Source organism: Typopeltis vanoorti, chromosome 5, assembly GCF_054136105.1.
Source record: "Typopeltis vanoorti isolate ZY-2024b chromosome 5, IOZ_Tvanoo_1.0, whole genome shotgun sequence".
NCBI classification, from domain to species: Eukaryota; Metazoa; Arthropoda; class Arachnida; order Uropygi; family Thelyphonidae; genus Typopeltis; species Typopeltis vanoorti.
The window spans coordinates 27,656,313-27,678,359 of NC_143553.1; the positions used below are offsets into that span (position 1 = coordinate 27,656,313).

At 35.4% G+C, this 22,047-nt stretch overlaps 1 protein-coding gene across 1 annotated transcript in view; it reads left to right on the plus strand.

Moving 5' to 3' along the window:
• LOC150106274 (coiled-coil domain-containing protein 125-like) overlaps nt 1-22,047 on the plus strand; it is a 272,049-nt gene that overhangs the window by 74,603 nt on the left and 175,399 nt on the right. Inside the window, exon 5 of the mRNA XM_090392299.1 lies at nt 9,737-9,819. Within this exon, the coding sequence (XP_090248425.1) occupies nt 9,737-9,819 (83 nt within the window). The remainder of the gene's footprint in view (nt 1-9,736; nt 9,820-22,047) is intronic.

Here is a 22,047-nt window from a genome sequence, read left to right on the forward strand (position 1 = left end):
AAACTTTCATGAACAGGTCCCACAGCAGGTCAATTCCCTCTTCCCCCAGTGCCTTCCATGCCTCCACTGGAATTCTGTCGGGGCCCACCGCTTTTCCATTCCTCATCCTCTTCATGGCCTCCGTCACTTCCATTCTACTGATGTTCTGCACCATCCCCTCAGAAGGCTGCCCATCTCCTCTGTGAGTCCTTGCATTTTCCTCATTCAGAAGTCCCTCAAAGTATATTTTCCATCTGTTTCTTATGTCCACATCCCTCCATAATACTCTTCCTTCAGCATCTTTGATCTGCCTCACATGTAAGATGTCCTTAGCTGCTTTATTTCTACACTTCGCTAGTTGGTAAATTTTTCTCTGTCCTTCCTTTGTTTCTAATTGATCATACAGATCTTGATATGCCATGGCCTTCGCCTGTGCCACAACTCTCTTGGCTTCTTGCTTTCTCTGTTTGTACACCTCTCTGTCCTCTTCCACTCTTGACTCATCCCACTTCTGCTTTGCCTTCCTCTTAGCTGTCACTGCCACTTGTACATCATTATTCCACCACGAACCCTCCTTCTGCTCTCTAATCTTTCCAGATGTCTCACCAAGCACCTCGATTGCACAGCTCAGGATTACTTTTGAATTATGTTTCCACCAATCTTGTACACTTTCCAGTCCATCCAAAATCCTCTCTAACACTCTCTCCCTAAAACGATTCCTCACACTCTCTTCTTTTAAGCGAAACGACTTAATTGTCTTCATCCCATGGCAACCAGAAGTTCTTATCTTCGATCTTATTTTAAAGTCTGCGCACAGCAGTCGGTGTTGTTGTGCTACTTGATCTGTTGGAATTACCTTACAATTTGTCACAACCTTAAGATGTTTTCTTCTAGTCAAAATGTAGTCAATTTGTGAGCTGTTGTTACCACTTCTAAATGTTATCAAATGTTCTTTCCTCTTGAAGAAAAACGAGTTCACAATTGCCAGATCAAATGCTACTGCAAAGTCCACAACCCTCTCTCCTTCCTGGTTCATCATTCCCACTCCGTGGCCACCATGCACCCTTTCACAGTCTCTATTCTGTCTTCCTATGTGCCCGTTCAAGTCTCCTCCGACAATCACCATCTCATTTTCTTCCAATTCCCTCATTTCTTCATCTAACACGTTCCAGAACTCATCTTTTTCCTCTGCTGTACAGCCAACTTGCGGGGCATATACACATAATACGACCACCCGCTCTTCTCCAAGACCCAATTTCATTCGCATGATCCTGTCGTTCCTTCTACCCACGTCCAGTACTTCACCCTTCATTCTGCCACACACCACAATTCCTACACCATTTCTTCCCTCGTTATTCGCTCCAGAGTAGAACAATTTATATCCATCTCCCAGTTCCTTTGCCTTTCCCCCTTTCCACCTTGTCTCCTGCACACATAAAATGTCCAACTTCCTCTTCCTCATCATGTCTGACATCTTAATAATGAATGTACAAATAAAATACAAATTAAACAGCAGTGGTCCTAATACACAACTTTGAAGCACTTTATTACTGATACTTATTCTCCTGGACTCTGTTCCACTGTATGCCACTCAATCCCCCCCCCCCCCACCACCACCATGCCCTCAGCTTCATATCCATTCCCATTAGCTTCAACTTATGTAATAGCTTTCCTTTTGGCATTCTGCAGGTGCTTTTGCAAAGTCCACCAGCATCATGGTGTAGCCATTTTCCTTATCCTACTCAGCTGTTATAAAAAGTTAGCAAATTATTCTCTAACAATGCAATGTACTACCTTCCAACTGCAACTTCATCATTTGTGTGGTTATAAATTTATCATCACAGGTCCATAAAGAAGCTACGAATGCCTTTAGTTTAGGTTATAATTTTGCTAATTCACCTAAACTGGAAGTTATGATGAACATAGAATGGGGTATCTACAATCTTCTACTTTCAATAGCCAGTAATGTTTGTTTAAACATTTCAAGCATCTTAACCAAATCTAAACTACCTAAAAGAAAGAAATAGCTACTTTCAAAAAAGTTACATAAGAATAAAAATATTTTGATTATTAAAGTTTATAAGGATTTAGTAATCAAAATATTTTAATGATAAGGGTAATGCTACTGTTATCATAAATCAAGTGGATTACAACAAAAAAATGCAGGATTTCCTAAATGACAGTTTCACTTACCAAATTATAGATCAAGACCATACTATATCTCAAAAGAAAAAAGTTTGTAGATTATTGGAAAAAGTTACTTCTTGGCCCAAAGAAATCATTAACAGATTAAAGCTTGTTCATGTTAACCACCTTATATTTATTGGGTGGCTAAAATCCATAAATCAAATATTCCCCTATACCCTATAGTTGATAGTATAGACAGTCTACCTTGTAAACTTGCTCAACAGTTATCTAAGTCACTTGTCCTTCTCACTGGTAATTCTGCTACTTTTGTGAAAAATTCTGTCTGTTTCAAATCACATCCTTAAACATTTAGACAATGGTTAGTTTTCATGTCACTTCCTGATTCCCTAATGTATTGCTAACAGACACGCTTGATTTAAATAAAGTGAAAACTCCCCCTCCCCTAATATCTTTGAATTATTCAGATTCACAATGTATGCAGATTACTTACTTGGCCAGGAAAAATCTACAGATGAATGGTACAGCAAGGGGTAACCCCCCCCCTCACCACCCCAGCTAATTTTCACATGGAACACTTTGAGAACATAGTACTTACCACAGCCATTTTCAGACTCCTCTTAGTGTGGTTACACATCATCGATGTGTTTGCTATTTGGTTCCATGGGCAAAGACACCTTTGATTCTTTTGTAACTTAATTGCCAATACCCCAAAATTCACTTCACATTAGAAAAAAATCAAATAATTGTTTGCCTTTTCTTGACACATTACTCACACTTGCCTTCTACACACACATAAGAAGATATCTGTATAAAAAGTCACATCATCCAGTCCAACAGTATGGAATTCTAAAAACACTTACATAGAGTGCTAAGGCTGTTTGTTCTAAAGTTGCAGCCCTTTCCATAAAACACAACTGTCTTTGACATACTTTCTTAGCCAATGGTTACATCACCCACAAAATAGATAAAATGCTACATAACCCTACTTCTCCTTCTCTAAACACTCAAGAACAAAACACCACTTTCCTATTCGTATTAGTTCTTCATGGTATTAACAACACCAACAGACTAAAAAACTTAAATTAGTTTACAGAAATCTACTAATTGCTGGTTAGAAAACCAGCAAAATATTAGTGAAGTCTCAAGAAATTAATTTTTTCACCTATTGGTGCGATTAATACCATGAAGCATAAGTATGAATAATCAACAACACTTAAGCATTTAAGTAGGTATGCTACTATTCCTATTCTGTATATCTGAGCTACATCTGAAAAGATACCCAAAGTACTAATAAAATATAACACCTTCACACTACATTCAAACCACATGTCAGATTAGCAATCTTGATCCACTCTCCTAAGGACAAACTCCATCCTCTAACATGTATCTTAGAGTTTATGAAATCCCCCTGTGACTTGTCCTACTACGGACAGACAAGGAAGATCTTTTAACAACTGCTTGGAGAACATAAATACATTTCTATCATTATTATGGCAGACCATTCTTTGAATACTCTTCACACAGGATTAGATAAAAAAAAAAAAAAAAAAATGTGTTATGTAGAAGTCATTACAGGTTAGAAAGACTATTTTGAGAGTCAGCAATGGCTGTGAAGCTCTATTATATAGTGAAACCTGTGGAGTATTCATAACTAAACATATACACATAACCACAGTAATTAAATTATTTTTATTTTTAATAAGTAAGTATTTTGTCCTAAGTATCTTAGAACATCATCAGTACAGTACAGTTATTTCAAACAATACTAGGAATAACATACAGTTCAGGCTCATGCTTACAATGGAATCCCACTATGTGTGCAGTAGTGTGTTATAGAATTAAATTAAAATAAATTAGATTAAATTAAAATAAAATAACATACATAAATTTATTTTACACAATTAAGGATAACAATTTCCCAGACTTAGGGATAGTAAGCACGTCATTACAGTTTAGGTTGGGTCTGTGACGTAGGGTTTCAGCACTTTCTTTATACAAACGCTCGTGTTTATATAAGGATCTATGTAGAAGTATAGTGTTTTTTCATTTGATTCTGTGGTTCAGGTTTTCAACTCCGTGTTTTGCGAGGCCAGATTTGTGCGTTTCGATAAGATGAATATGGTCTTGATGTTCAGAGATGCATTTACTAATAGATCTTCCTGTTTGTCCATAGTAAGACATCTTACAGGAACATGGAACTTTTGTAAATGCCAGGTCGCATAGAAGGTGAGAGTTTGTCTTTTGGAGAAGGTAACAAATTATGGATCTGGTTGATTGGTTTGTAGGTAGCAACAAGTTTGTATTTCTTCATAATTTTTGACAGACGTTCAGATATGCTTTTGATGTATGGTATGGGAATCCTACGGACTTGTTCTTGTCTAGGTTGATGTGTGGGGAAGTGACTGATGATTTTTTGAGTTGTTTTTGGATTGTATCCATTTAGTATAGCTGTGTTTTTGATGATTTCCAACTCTTGGTTTAAAGATTCTTCGAAGGAGTGTTCTGGCTACTAATGATTTAATGATGCCATATTTTTGAGATGGATGGATTTTTAGCAGATGAATTGTGAATGTAATGACCTGAAAATGTCGGCTTACGATATACAGAAGTGGAAATGGAACCATCTTCTTTTCGTTGGATGTGTAAATCCAGAAAGGAGATATTGAAATTATATTTTTCACTTGGTTAGACTATAATAAATTTAGTTTAATCCTTTATCCAAGTGTGAGCAAACAAACTTTGCGCCTGAAAGTATCTTCAGGACTGGGGTAAGGTGGTACAACACCAGGCAACTCGTTGCAAAGGTGGAGCAAGCTAACATCACTCCTATCTCAGTATCTCCCATAATGCAAAAACACATCTCTTTGCGGATATGTATAATGTTATGCATTAAGGGAAGGGCTACTACCCAGACTAGTTTCAACCTTTATTGAGCTCTCTTCAGTGGGTGCAAGGTCATCTCTACCTATAGGAGTTGCCAAACGGTGTGCCACCTTTTTATTAAATTACTCTGGATTTAGAGAAAGATGTCGATAGTTTATTTTTCACTTGGTTAGACTATAATAAATTTAGTTTAATCCCTTATCCAAGTGTGAGCAAACAAAGTTTGCGCCTGAAAGTATCTTCAGGACTGGGGCAAGGTGGTACAACACCGGGCAAATCGTTGCAAAGGTGGAGCAAGCTAACATCAATCCTATCTCAGTATCTCCCACTGAAGAGACCTCAATAAAGGTCGAAACTAGTCTTGGTAGTGGCCCTTCCCTTAATGCATAACATTATACATATCCGCAAGGAGATGTGTTTTGCATTATGGGAGATACTGAGATAGGAGTGATGTTAGCTTGCTCCACCTTTGCAGCGAGTTGCCCGGTGTTGTACCATCTTTCCCCAGTTCTGAAGATACTTTCAGGTGCAAACTTTGTTTGCTCACACTTGGATAAAGGATTAAACTAAATTTACCAGAAAGGAGATACCTTGTGAAGATTCTTTTTCTAGTGTGAATTTGATGCAGAATGTTGATTTTATCTAGAAACAGGTATAGTTCTTGTCCAGAATGACTCCAGACGGCGAAGACCTCATCAACATATCCTAGCCAGATTTTTGGTTTAGGTTCAAACGTGAAAAGTTTTTCTTCAAGGTGTTCCAGAAAAAGGTTGGCTAAGTTTTGGTGATAAGGGAGAGCCCATTGCTATTTCTTCCTCTTGCTTGTAATTTTTTTCTTTCCATGTGAAGTATCCAGATGTAATAACAAATTTGAATAATTCTGCAATATTGGATGGAAAAATTTGAATTAACAAGTCTATCGTTTCCTTGTGGGGAATATTAGTGAAGAGGGAGACAATGTCAAAGCTAATTAGCATGTCCGTTTTTTACAGTTGAATGTCTTTTATTTTTGTGTGAAACTCCATGGAATTTTTAATTGATGAGGCAGAATGGCCTATGAGAGGATGGAGAAAATTAGACAATCTTGATAATTTGTAAGTCAGGCTGCTAATAGAATCCACAATGGGTCTGAGTGGAATGTTGTTCTTGTGAAGTTTTGGGAAACCATATATTCAAGGAGGCCTAGCATGGTATGTTCTGAGTTTTTTTAAGGTTTCTTGATCTAAGGGAGTGGTTTCATCGAATAACTTGTTGAGTTTCTTGAACTGCCTTTTTGTAGGATCATAATCAACAAGTTGGGTGTATGTATTTCGATCTCAAAGTAATAAATTCATTTTACGGTCATATGAATTGGTATCTAAGATAACAGTGGTATTTCCCTTGTCGGCTCTGGTGATGACTATGTTTTTCTTTTGTTTTAAGAAGTTAAGAGCTTTCAATTCTGATGGTGGGCTATTCAAGTCCAAATGTTTGGCATCATAGATTATTTTGGCTATTTCTAAACGAAGTCTATTGGCTTCAGTATTGGACAGATGGCTGATTTCTTTCAATGTTGTTGTGAAATCTAGATATGGAGTACATTTAGGCAAAATGGCAAACTTATGACCTCGTGCTAATACATTTGTTTCATCTTCCATTAACAGATAGCTAGGTACGTTGACAACCCATTTTTCGGTTGATAATTTGTTTGTATTTTTCTTGGATCGCTCTAACAATGTAAGGTATTTTTTATGTAGATTAACATTTTTTTTTCAAATGCTTTGATGCCTGCATTTTTTGAAATATTAGTAATCAATTGTAGCAATTCTTGATTTAACGTATTTGACAATTCATCTTTCTAATTGTGATTTTTATATTTGTTGCCAATTCATGTTTAGAAACTCATAACTGATTAAGCAGTAGGGAATGGCTCAAGAATTGCTACAACTGATTACTAATATTAGTAAACACATCTCCGAACATCAAGACCATATCCATCTTATGAAACCGCACAAATCTGGCCTTGCACAACACAGAGTTGAAAACCCAAACCATAGGATCAAATGTAAAAACACTAAACTTCTACGTAGATCCTTATATAAACATGAGCGTTTATATAAAGAAAGTGCTGAAGCCCTACTTCACAGACCCAACTTAAACCATAATGATGTTCTTATTATCCCTAAAGTCTGGGAAATTGTCATTCTTAATTGTGTAAAATAAATTTATGTGTTATTTTATTTTAATTTAATCTAATTTATTTTTTATCAGATATATTTATTTTAATTTAATTCTATAACACGCTACTGTATGCATAGTGGGATTCCATTGTAAGCATGCACCCTAACTGTATGTTATTCCTAGTATTGTTTGAAGTAACTGTACTGATGATGTCCTAAGATAGTTAGGACAAAATACTTACCTTAACTCAAACTTAAAAAGTAGGGCTGCACTAATCTGCCAAAAATTGGGAGACTTATTTTAAGATCAACTCTAACTCTTTTATTCAACATTAGAGAGCACCAAATTAGGACTTCAGATCTTTTGTCTGTTACAGTTTGAATTGTTTCATTTACTTATTGTTACATGTAAACTGTAACTTGTTGCTGTTGTGAAGATGCTGGTTTGAAATCTAGCAAAATATAAGCCAGTTAATAAACATCCTTTTATAATTGCTTTGTTTGGTATTGTAATACCATTAAAATTGAAATAAGTTATGAATAATGTCCAACACCTAAGCCTTGTCAACCAGAATATTGTACACATTAGCCAAAGAACTCACTAGTAAAATTATATAACAACCTGCTAATCAGATGAAACCAAGTACTGCAATAGTTCAATACTGCAATAATCAAAATTGCAATAGAAAACAGGAAATGAAAGTCGCATGCGAAACATACAAAATATATGTAGAAGCCTCGAGAAAATACAGGACAAAGCAATGGCCTATGGACAGAGAACTGGAAATCTAGAACCGACACTTCAATTAAATGCAACTAGTCAAGCGAGCAGCAAAAATTCCTTGGGTTTACCTAGGCAATACCCCAACTTACAACATGCTGAGCGGGACAGAACTATACAACTGTTTTGACGAATTTTTGCAGAAATGGCACAGCATATGAGCAACCTCTTCAAACAGAGGAAGAGTTATCATCATAAACCAGAGGGCAGCCACCATTCTCTGGCATACACACTCAAAATTCTTATACCACCTGAAGACTTTCTGTACAACATTAAATCATCAACTATGTGTTTCCTATGGAACAAAGCAAACTGGAAACTTTCCCAGCACCTATGCATCCACTTCACAAAGGTGGTTAGGGCTTACTCTCAATTAAAACAAACATTACTTCCTTCTGAATAGCTTTCTTCCTCAAGACCTTGCAGATAAAAATGCACTTTCTCTAAAATTATATTTTTCAAAAAGCTACCTACGGTCTTCAGCTATCTACTTTCCTCAGAATCGCTAATGCATCAATATCCTCCCAACTGTCACATTTTTATTGAGATACTCTCCAGTGCTGGAACAGCCAAGAACTGCATCACACACACACATCACATCTCTGCTGCTGCCACCTGTGCTCACAGAGTTCTGTGAGCACATAGAGATCTGAGTCAATGAGTTTGAATCTATGCAGCTTGGCTGTTGTACAATGTCCTATCACTGTCAGCCAAGCCGCACAGATTCTAACTCATTGACTCAGATCTCTGAGCTTACTACAACACACTTGGAACACTGGAACACACACACATGCCTTACTTGTCATGTAAATACAACTATGATCAGATATGCCCTGGATACCTACCAACCTACAATCACACAACTGAGAAGACTACTGGCATGTACTCCAGACAGACAACAATAGACACAGAACATGCATCCATCTGTTCATTGCCAAAATTATACATAAGTAAACGGATTAATATTCAGAATGCATTTCTTGCTAGATTAATTGAGAGTGAACTTTTTTTTACTGTTAATGAATTAATTTTAGGTGTGGTTATCAAAATTTGTTAGCACCTATTATAGATTCATTTTGTTCATTCATTTCATTTATTTAAAAAAAAAAACACTTTATAGTCCTTTAGTTGCCAACTGCAGGAAGATTTTCTAGGCATTTCTTTGGCTGATTTCCAGGTAGTCAATCGTTAGCACACTTGGGATTTTCCTCCCAGAAACTTGAACTTTTAACTGCCCAGAACTTACTATGTCAGACATGTATGTGTGTATGTGCATGCACACACACCTATTAGGATTTTGGATCATGAGATGGCGGGTATCTTGCCATGATTCCCCCCCCCCTTCCCTCCCCCCTTGAAGTCTTGATTCATTGGTATTCTTGAGCTCACTATCAAAGATAGCTACAAAGCACCGATTTTTCAAATAATCAGGAGTAAAGGAACTCTGTCTGCTCCCTTTAGGAGTAAAATACATTATAGGATTTTTTAGTTATTTATTTTGATATTATTAGAGGCAGAATTGGACAGATGATTCATAACAATATAATGTTACGAATGACAATAAGTGAACTAATGAATACATAAACTAAAAACAGTTCTAGGTTGAATTGCTCTGTTAATGAATGATTTCACTACAAAAAAAGACTATTGAGGTATACCTTTTTGTAATTGTGTCAAATTATTTTCATACTTTTTTGCACCCGAATCATGATCTTAAAATTATTTTAGATCTAAAATAATTTTAACATTATTTTAGCAGTTAACAAATGGCTTTAATTTTTTAAAGTGTATCTAATGAAAATCTGGAGCTTGTGTCAGGAATCAAATTACTAACTCAGCGGATCAAAATCTTAGAAGCTGAAAATCAAGGTACATTTTATTTTTTATTATCAATTATGTTGAACTATTATAACGTCCTTTACACCCTAAAGGTATATATTAGGAAATATGATGTTAGTTTGTTGCTGTCATCATCATTTTTGGTGTACATCCTCAAGAGATGTACCAGATATAGATAATGCTCATGATAGGGGGATCACAGGAACAGTTTGCTATATTTGAGAATTTCATTGTGCTTACAGGGCCTTGATTGGTAAATTATCACCTCTCTCCTTGCCTGGTGTTTATCAAATATCCTGTTCCTGTCAGCTTTGCTACTTTGGTCAGACTGGCTGTTCTGCTGAGATCAGAATCCAAGAATATCAAGATTATATAAGATTTCTGAAATCAGAAGGTTCAGGCCTTGCTTCTCATAACATCAATAGAGTTCATGGAATCAAACAAAGATGTTGCACTGTAATAGGTTAAAATTTTTCCTTTCGTTTAGTGTAAAATGAAGGTTTAAATTTGATTGTCTGTTTCTTGAATCGTGTGAAGCTCTGCGCCACTGCTCTAATTTTAATTGAACAAACTATGTGCATATCTGCAAGAAAGCAAGGCCTTTTGGGAAGTAATTGCAATTAATTGTTGCTAATTACATAACTATCCCTGCAACTTTAATCGTGTTTCCTCCTAGGTTGATCAGTTGCAACCTTTGTTTTGTAAATAGAAGCTCTTACAAGCTCTAGATATTGGGGTAGACAGCATAGCTCAGATGCCACTAAAACACACACCCATTGGGGCATACATAGATATATACTACCATGTAGCATTTAATTTTGCAGGCTACCCACATTTTCCACCTCTCCTGTTGTCTATCAGCAGCTCTTTCAAGCTCATAGAATTGAATACTCTGATTTTATAACTATCTGCACTGATGATTTAAAATCAGGGGCACTAGTGGGATCTTCTACCATCTTTCCAGATAGCACAATATCTATTAAGATTCCACTAGAATGTAATAACTTTAGAGCTGAGCTGTATGCTATAGAGCTTGCACTAAACTCCATAAGATTGAATTGCTGCCAAAGATGCATAATATATTCAGACTCACAAAATTCTTTACTGGTGATAAGATGTGCTACAGAAACATTCAGGGTTCTCCTAAATCCAACATCTCCTTTCTCAGTTAAGGAATCTACACTTAGATGTATGCTTCTTGGATTTCAAGCCATGTTGGAATCAAGGAAAATAAGGCTGCAGATACTACAGCTAGGTCAACTCATTTCTCAAGCCTCCACTGCTTGTTCTATACACTAACTACCAGCAGATTATCAGACACAAACTCTTATCCCAGTGGCAGATTCCAAGCCACATTCGAATCAAGGAAAATAAGGCTGCAGATACTACAGCGAGGTCAGCTCATTTCTCAAGCCTCCACTGCTTGTCCCATACACTAACTACCAGCAGATTATCAGACACAAACTCTTATCCCAGTGGCAGGCATCATGGAATAGAGAGGCCAATAATAAGCTCTGTTGAATTAAGCTTTAAATTAAATTGTGGCAGTGTAGTCTGTGCTTAAAGAGGTGGTTGTTTTTGCTCAGCAGGGGCGAATTCTCCATGCTTGTTGCACAAGCTCATTACTTGAGAAAGAAGTAATATTTCATCATCATCAAATTCCTGCCATGTACCCACAAGGGGTGTACAGGATATGATAGTACTATATGAAAAAATTATATCATTACTAACTTCCTATCTACAATTTTCCTCCAAATCAGTCTGTTACTTGTCAAGACTCCAGCATTATCAGATCTTATATTTCTATCGTCTAAGGCACTTTGTACCATATCAATCCACCTATATCTTGGTCTTCTTCTGGGTCGTTTTCCTGCCAACCTGGCGGAGAACACTTGTTTTGCTAATCTTTCCTCGCCCATTCTGTTTAAATGACCATACCACCTGAGATTAGCTCTGCTAACGCATTCCTGGATGCAGACAATGTCAAAGTCTTTCCTAATATCCTCATTTTTAATATGATATTGCCATTGATGCCATCTGTTCATGCCTCTAATCTTTCTCAGGACTCTCATATCTGCGGTCTCTAGTCTTTGGTCAAGTGTTTTACTTCTGACCCAGCTCTCAGATCCATTAGTTAAAACTGGTTTGAACACTGTCTTGTATACAGCTAATTTAGTGTTCCGACTAATTTCTCTCTTATTCCATATGAAAATTTATTCAATTGACTTCCCACCATACCAGCTTTGCTGATTCTGTTGTCTATTTCCATATTTAATTTACCATCTTCAGTAAAAATCGTGCCTAAGTAGCTGAAATGTTTTACTTGTTCCACAGGTTCTCCATTCACAACACAGTTGACATTTTCAATGATTCTGCCTATTTTCATTGTCTTTGTCTTTTTATTGCTGACCTTCATACCATATCTATTACAACAGCTATTCAATTTAGTCAGAGAATCTTGCAGACTTGTAGCGGATTTATTTAGAAGTATAACATCATCCGCATAAAGCAAAGAGCTGACATTAACATCTCCAATTTTGATATCATGTTTAATACCACTTTCTTTCATAATGTGATCCATATAGATAATGAATAACAGAGGGGATAATGTACATCCTTGTCTCACACCAGATTTAACATTAAACCATCTTCCTGTACTTCCTTCAATTCTAACTGCTGACTTACAACTCAAATAAAGACTAAGTATTGCTGGATATAATGCCCCATTGACACCATATAACTGCAGCGTATTGAATAGCTTCTCTCTTGGCACCTTATCATATGCCTTTTCCAAATCGACAAAACTTAAATACAGATCTTTGTTATATTCCCATGCTTTCTCGACTATTTGTCGTAAAGTGAAGATCTGATCCTGACAGCCTCTGTTTGGCCTGAATCCAGCTTGTTCTTCACCAAGCTTTTCTTCCACAATTCTTCTCAACCGTTTCTCAAGTATACTTGCATAGATCTTGCCAGGAACATTCAGTAGGGAAATACCTCTGTAATTCTCACATTCAGTTTTATTTCCCTTTTTATATATGGGTACTATGAGAGCTCTACTCCAATCATCTAGAATTCGTCCCTCTGTCCAGGCTTTCTGAACTATGCAGTGCAGCCACTGCAAGACTCTTATACCACCATACTTCAGCATTTCTGGTCGAATATCATCTACTCCAGCTGCCTTTCCACATTTCAAGCCTTTGATGGCTTTTTCTACTTCAAGTATGGATATGTATTCCTGCCTGCATGCCTGGTCAGTGTTTTTTACCACTGTGCTGTCATCACTGCTTGCTTCATTGAGCAGTTTTTCAAAGTAATTACTCCATACTTCAAGGATATCTTTTATTCCAGTTTTCATGTCATCTGTATAATCTTTAACTCCTTTTACAGCACTCTTTTCTCCATTCCTAAGCTTCTTCAACAACCTCCAGAATATTTTGCCACCTTCTTGATATTTATTTTCTATATTCTTGTCAAAGTCCTGCCATGACTTTTGTTTAGCTAGTTTTACACAGTGTTTAGCATTCTTGCATTTGTCTCTATATTCTCTAAGAGCACAAGCTGACTTATTTGACAGGAACTTTTGATATGCTTTCTTCTTTTCCTTCACTGCCACTTTAACTTCCTGTGTCCACCAGGGAGTTCTGATTTTTCTATCCTTGCAGACAACCTCACCACATGCCTCTCTGGCTGAATCAATCAGTGTTTTCTTGAAGGCTTGCCACTGAATCTCCAGGGTTTGGTTCCTGTTCTCAAACTCTTTCATTTTTTCTTCAATAATCTTTGTGTATTTTAGTCTACAGTTCACATCTGAGAGCTGCTCAACTTTTATTCGCTTTAAAACTTTCTTATATGTTATTCTTTTCAATATGAAATTCAATTTTATTCTGCTCAAGACTAAATAGTGATCACTTCCAATTTCAAATCCTCTGTACACTCTGGTGTCCTGCACCAGGGAGAAAACATCACTATCAACAATAACATAGTCAATGAGACTTTTCTTATTCCTAGCCTCTTCTCTCCATGTGAATTTGTGCACATTTTTATGTTTGAACATGGTGTTAGTAATAACCAGTCCATGTCCTGAGCAGAAATCCAACAGGTATTTGCCATTATTATTAGCCTTGCTCTTTTCTCCAAATTTCCCCAAGATATTTTTGTATGTCTCACAATCATTTCCTACTCTGCTATTTAGATCCCCAACAAGGACCAATTTTTCATTGTGTCAGTTGCTTTTTCTAACGCATCAAAAAATTCCTCCACTTCTACCTTAGTAGAACCTTCTGTGGGACCATAGGCACAAATAAGTCTCATTGTCCAGTTCCCCATTCTCATATTTGCCCACATTACTCTACTTGAGACTGCCTGCCATTCAAGAAGATTAGCCTCGTATTTTGTGTTGAATACTATGGCTACTCCTTCTTTCTTTAATATTTATTATTAAATGCATGCATTTATAAGCATTCCATTTAGGCTTTTATTTTTGTAGACAGAAGACGTCTTAAGCTTGTGTGGCAATAATTGAGCTTTGATTGTGTATAGAAGGCCGATGCTTTCTCGTCTAGTCAAAGCTACCTTAGCTTGCTCGGTTGTGGGAGCTTCCAGGTCCTCGCTACAGCACTGTGATTTCATGTGTGCGCATAGCCATTTCCGCTCCCTTCACGTCATCTTAAACACAGGCCATACACAGTCAAAGTAGCTCTAGCCAGTGAGCTTCAGCCAGCCTGTACAAGTATGTGTGTTGCTTGGGAAAATTAAGTTAAAACCAACTTTTTATGACGATGTTATTGACCAGTACATAAAGAAGAATCGTAGGGTAGCATATGTATTCAAGTGGCTAAATTGAAAAAGATAGAATATCGTTTGTAAAATAAATGTTGTATTTGTATGATTAAATGTACATAAATTTCTAAATATATAGTTTTAAATGGTCAGTAATTCATTATTCCGGTAATCAGACTTCAATCACACCTCTCACTCCCTGAATGATAACAAGAGCAAGCATGAATTTCAAGACCAGCATTCACCCCTGTCGCTCAGCTCCACATAGGTCACAGTCATCTCACATTCTTCCAGTTGTTAAATTGTGAATGAAGATATTTATAAATAATAATACTTCATTCATAATTAACATGACCTACCATATCATAAGTAGGACTTATTTAAATTTATTTTGTTAGTCTCTTGCTTATAAAATGTTATTCATGTAATTCGTTTTGAGTTTTGTTAGTTAATTTTATTTATGTAATTTTAAAATATATCATAGACATGAAAAGGCTCTGTATTAAGGTGTCATTTATTTTATTTGCTTTTCCTTTAATAATAATATAAGAAACTGTGATGTATATAATTTTAATATATCCAGAAGTTTCCTTATGATATCATTTGATTGGTTGTTGTGAGAAAACATGCAAATTTCTCCTAGCGCGCGTTGGAGCGTGAACTACTATATACCAAGGGAAAAGCAAGTTTGATGTGAGCCTAACCAGTGAGAACCAGTTACTGGGGGAGTATAGAGAATGGTAGCTAGAGATTGAAGGGGGATTTTGACATGCCGAAAACAGAATAGAAAGGACTGGGAATTGCTTGGCATTTTAACTTACCTTTTTGGGAGTTGGATTTCTACCAAAACTTTCTAACGTTTAGCAGTGGAATAGTGCAGGACATAGGATAATATGAATAAGAAAAGGAAGAAATTGGTAGTTAATTTATACCAAGTGCAAAAAGGTTATATTCTCCCGAGTCTATAAATCAATCGCGGAAATATAAGATTCTTTTAAGTTTGTGTTACTACAAAGAAAGTCAGCAAGGACTTTAAATTGTTCGGTCTCCTTATGATGTGATGAAGCTATATCCTGGTAAGATTACCTTACTATACTTAGTGTGAAGTAACGAAAATTAATTCTGCCGAAAGTAATTTATTCTTAGTTGCTGTATTCAGCGAGTCGAGATTGAATGTGTGATGTCTAAGACTTTTCCCTCTTCAAGTGACAAATGCTATATTATTGAATTAAGTGTACATTGATTGAAGGAGAATATTGAGAAGCCTATTTGTTGTAATTTAGGAATCTCGAACTTACAAGAACTAATTTTGATTGACTGAGCTTAGAGAATTACAAATGAATGTCTGATAGTTCATGAGTTGTATTCCTTCTGAATATCTTGAACTAACTTGATATTTAAATGTTTTGAGATGTAACCTTGGTCAAAGTGAAGTTGTGATAGAAGTTCTTTGTAACAAGAAGAATAAGATCTGTTAATATAGTTTTTAATTATAAATTTTAGCTCAGCTGGGTGGTGTACTAGTATTTTAATGAGAATTTTATATTTGTTTAATTGTAATGTCCCTGTTGGAAGATTGTGTTATGTTATGATGTAATTATATGTGACACTGCATTAAATGTTTTTTTTTTTTTATCTAAGATCAATCTAGAGTTTGCCTGATTTTCTTTCACTGAACCGCTCATTAAATATTTCGAACCAAAAGCGGGAGCTTTGCTTAGTAGTGAGAACCTCGGCCTAAAATCAGCTTTATAATAACCTAGTACAGCTGATGGTTGATTTATCAAAGTTGCTCATGCAATTCAGAACATGGAGTGCCGCAGTATAATATAAATTTTCTTCATGTTCAGATGATATATCAGCCTACAACTAGTTAAATACTAACGAGAGAGAACTATAAGATGATAAAACTTGATTGAGCAGAAGCTACGATCCAACACTATTGACTGCTAATGACACACTTGTGTGTGAGTTCTATAATACCAGACTAACCATCAGTTGTATTTTAATGACCACCCTTGTTTTAGGAATGAGCACAGTCATTATTTTAGCCAAGTTCATAATTTGTCTGAACCATATGTACTCAGGCTGATTTTATCACACTCATCAAATGTTTCTTTATTTTTTTTACTGAAAATAAATATTTTTCACTGTATTAATATTGTATACATATTATGTTACTTTTATTTAATGAATCTTTTTTGTATATAGGCTTTTAATATTAATTATTTTTATCTGTGTTATACAATTTTCTACACTTGCCTTTGATATCCCTTTTCTGTCACTTCCTTCCTATACACTTGCTTTTGTACCCATTTTAAAGTTTTTATACATTTTGTCTACACCTTTTACACTTGTTTATCAAATTACTTTCACTTTAGATACTGCTAACATCATCACTGGCACAGTATGATCTGAGTAGTTCCTGTACTATTAAACTCTAAATCAATCAATTAATAAAATAACCATACAGAAACATCCTATCTACTGCAACTTTTTGAACTCAATTGTACTAGATAATGGGTTCTTTATACAGTTGATTTAACTCATTGTATCTGATCCTCTACAGATCATTATCATTCACTGAGTTGAATATTTTTCTAATGTTTTTACTTTCAAAAGCTGAAATCAGCTTCTGTACCCTTACTGCAAATATTCAGGTTTCACATTGGTGGGTAACAATTGGAAAAATGATTTATGTATCTATACTTACTTCGGTCTTCCAGTGGATATCTTTTGAGCTGAATACATATGAGAATAAAAAGCCTTATTACCCATCTTTATTTGAATCTGCACTATCTCATTTGGTTAGCTTGTGATCATTATTTTAGTTTCCTGGTGTTTAATTTTCAGTTCTTTATCATATGCTGATTTTTATAATTCCAAATATGTTTGTTCTGCTTTCTGTTTAGTTCTTGACATGATGTTAATGTTAACTGCATATGTTACAATCATTGATTTGTTCTTTAGAGTATCTTTAGTATCTACTGGCAATAATTGGATAATTTATTTCAGAGCTAAGTTACAAATTATTGAAGCAAGACTACCTCCTAACAGAACCCATTGCAAGGTGTTCTGTTAAATTATTTAGTATATTAACCTGTACATTTCAGTATTCCATTGTTAATCTGGTAAGTCTTACTAGCTTATCTGGTATTCCAAATTGTATCATAATCTCATGTAATATTTCTATTAATGCTGACATAAGGTTGTTAGCAATCTACAAATATCTAATGAATATTTATATCCAAATCCAAATATTTCTCTATTTAATTATATAACTGATCAATTGCAGATTTGCCTTTCCTGAAACCTGCTTGGTAGACAAAAATTATCTTCTCCATAAGGGAGTATAATTTCTTCTTCAAAATAGAATTAAACGCATTGTATGATGTACATAACAGAGAAATATCTCTACTTTCTGCAAACTGTTTTGTTTTTATATATTCAGAAGATCACTCTTTCTCCATTCTTTTGGCATTTGCTTTTTGTTCCATATACAGTAGAACTCGGTTATAACGATCACGGTTACAGCGAATTCACGTTTATAACCAAAAATTTTTGAAGGTATATTTGAATTACATTTGATTTAATGCATGTATTTCATGTTTATTACGAATTCGTTTCACGGGAATAACGAACGAATAATACACGTTAGTCGTTCCTTTACTGACATTTCGTATGTACGCATTTTCTGGTTGTAGAAAAATGTCGGGAGTCAAATGGAAAATTTTATCGGTTTCTGGAAATGTAGAAATTATATGGGAGGTGGAAAGTGGCCAATCAAATCTGACAGTAGCAAAGAAGTATGGTTTGTCCCCATCTACAATATCAACAATTCGGAAGAATCGCGAGTTGACTCTGAAAGCTTTTGAAAACAATTTATCGAAGTGTAAAAAACTTAAAAATTTTAATAAAAGTGACATTGACAAGGCACTTCTTTCGTGGTTTAAAGTGCAAAGAATCGCTGGCTTATTAGCGGACCAATTTTGAAAGTTCAAGCTGAAAAATTTGCTGTTCAACTTGGTTATAGCGATTTTAAATGCAACAATGGGTGGATTGATCGCTTTAAGAACAGAAACAATATTATCTACACCAAAGTAAGTGGCGAGGCGTTGTCCATTGACAAAAACGTTGTTTCTGACTGGATCAAGAATGTATGGCCGGACATCAAATGAAGGTACGGATACAACAACATTTATAATGCAGACGAAGCAGGGGTTTTTTATAATTTAACACCCGATAAAACTTTTCAATTTAAAAACGAAAAGTGCATTGGCTGAAAACTTATCAAAAATAGACTCACAGTTTTAGTTTGTGCGAGCATGACCGGTAGCGATAAAAAAAAAAGCTTGTAATTGGAAAATCGGCAAAGCCTAGATGCTTTAAAAACATAAAGAAACTTCCCATTGATTATACAGCAAATAAGAAGGGCTGGATGACATCTTCAATTTTCGAAAATGAAATTCGCAAGTGGGATAAAAATCTTCGCAGTGAAAACAGGAAAATTTTGTTATTGATAGACAACTGTCCTGCCCATCCTGTAGTGGCTAATTTAACAAACATAAAACTAGTTTTTTTTGCCACCGAATGTGACATCTGTCTTGCAACCACTTGATCAAGGCGTAATTAGATGTTTCAAATCTCATTTTTGTCGTCTGGTAGTCTTGGAACTGATAGAACGCAGAGAAAAATCTGCGGAAAATGCTAATGCTTACGACTCGAAGATCAGTGTACTTCACGCAATACGTTTAATGAGTGATGCTTGGAATTTGGTGTCATCGTGTACGATACAAAACTGTTTTAAGAAAGCCGGTCTTTCTTAAAACAGTTTTGTACGAGTGCGAATCTGAAGAAGATGAAGAGGATAACTTACCATTATCAGCGTGGTTAAAAGCGCGAAACTTGAACAATTTTGAAACGTGCGCAGAGATTGATAATTCTATAGACATTGATAATGGCGTCGCAACTTCGGATATACCAACAGACACTGACATCTTAAAACAAATCTCTCATACACCAGAAGAAGATAATAGTAGTAGTGACTCCGAGGAAGAAAATAGCAATGATGAGAAAATCGTTACCTGGTGTGAAGCAGAAAGTGCTTTACATATTTTAACAAGATTTATGGAACCGCGATCTGTAAGTTCAGATGACACATTCAAGCATCTTAGTGGTATAAGGAACAATTTCAAACATATGAAATATGTGTCTTGTGCAAAGCAAAGCACGTTTGATGATTTTTTATGTAAAAATGTGAAGTTTTAAAAATAAATTTTTGTTCTTTATATGTATGTATGCACATATGTCTTTATGTTACCCAATATACCTATGCTGAGAAAAATCTGAAAACATTTTTAATTCGCTCAAATTATGACCTTCTTGGATATAACGAATAACGGTTATTACGAACAAATATATGCAGTCCCGTGGAATTCGTTATAACCGAGTTCTACTGTAGTCAAAAATTAATTCGTATATTTTGTTTCTTTCCTGGGGATTTGTTCCTGAATGAATGTACTCTATAGCTGAGTTCTTGCCTTGATGGTAACACTACAGATTCATCTTCTGCAGTAGTAGCTAGTATAGAGTTTTAAGAATAATGTTACTATATATGATTCATGGAAATATTATCTGTTTTTTTTATTTCTTATTTGTTTATTAACATATTTCCTTGTCTGTCTCTGCATGTATATATCAGTCAGGCTTATCCCACTTTAATTTTTTTAATTATGTTGTATGCTTGTCCAAGATCACTTTGTTCATCATTTCTTGTTCTGTTTTCGCCAGGGAACCAGGGTGAACCAGCGAAAAGTCAGCTACTGAAACAAATCCTGAAATATATCCCAACTCAACAACACCAGAGTTCAAGATCGGTATTAGCAACATAAGAAGCTTGAATGACAAAGAAATGGAGCTAGCTGAGGAATTGGATAAGTACCAGATCGACATAATAGGGATGACTGAAACAAAAAAGACAAAAACTGGTGAGATCTTTCTGAGCAATAAATCCAAAATGTAACATTCAGGCAATAACAAACAGGGAAAAAGAGTAGCAATAGTTTTGAACACTAAATACAAGACTATTTTGAATGACAGGCAATATCAAGTAGAGTGATGTGGGCAAATATCAGAAAGGGGTACACTGGACAATGAGACTTATTTGTGCCTATGGTCCCACAGAAGGTTTTGCTAGGGTAGAAGTGGAGGAATTTTTTGAGGCTTTCGAGAAAGCAGACACAATGAAAAAAGAAAAATTGGTCCTTGTTGGGGATCTGAATAGCGGAGTAGGAAATGATTGTCAGACATACAAAAATATATTGGAAAAATTTGGAGAATAGAGCAAATCTAATAGTAATGGCAAATACCTGTTGGATTTCTGCTCAGGACATGGACTGGTTATTACTAACACCATATTCTAACATAAAAATGTTCACAAATTCACATGGAGAGAGGAGGCAAGGAATAAGAAAAGTCTCATATTGACTATGTTATTGTTGATAGTGATGTTTTCTCAGTGGTGCAGGACACCAGAGTGTACAGAGGATTTGAAATTGGAAGTGATCACCATTTAGTCTTGAGCAAGATAAAATTGAATTTCATATTGAAAAAAGAAGACCATATAAGAAAGTTTTAAAGCGAATAAAAGTGACCAGCTCTCAGATTTGAACTGTAGCCTAAAATACACAAATATTATTCAATAAAAAATGAAAGAGTTTGAGAACAGGAACCAAATCTTGGAGATTCTTTGGCAAATCCAGAAGAAAACAGTGATTGATTCAGCCAAAGAGGCATGTGGTAAGGTTGTGTGCAAGGATAGAAAAATCATAACTCCATGGTGGACACTGGAAGTTAGAGGCAGTGAAGGAAAAGAAGAAGGCATATCAAAAGTTCCTGGAAAAATAAGTCAGCTTGTGCTCTTAGAGAATACAGAGACAAATGTAAAAAAGCTAAACACTGTGTAAAAAAACTAGCTAAACAAATGTCATGGGAAGACTTTGGTAAGAATATAGTAAATAAATATCAGGAATGTGGCAAGATATTCCAGAGGTTGTTGGAAAAGCTCATGAATGGAGGAAAGAGTACTGTAAAGGGAATTAGAGATGACAAAAATGACATGAAAATTGGAGAGAAAGATATCCTTGAAGTATGGAGTAATTACAGATAACCCTCGTATAATGTGGATGTTAGGTTCCATAGAAATGCCACGTTATATAAATCTTGTTATGTGATACTCAGATCATATAGAAAAAGTAGGGTTATATTCCGAAATTTTTTTTTTTTTTTTTTTTTTTCAAATTCACAGTATAAACTTATAATATTACAAATTGTACATAAATTTCATTGCACATAATGCATAAATGTTTTAGACAAAATAAAATAGTGCATATTTTAATCCTCATCACTGTCTTCAAAACTGACATTTCGTAGATGTTCTTTATTTATGAGTGTCATCACTTGAAATCTTGTGGATAT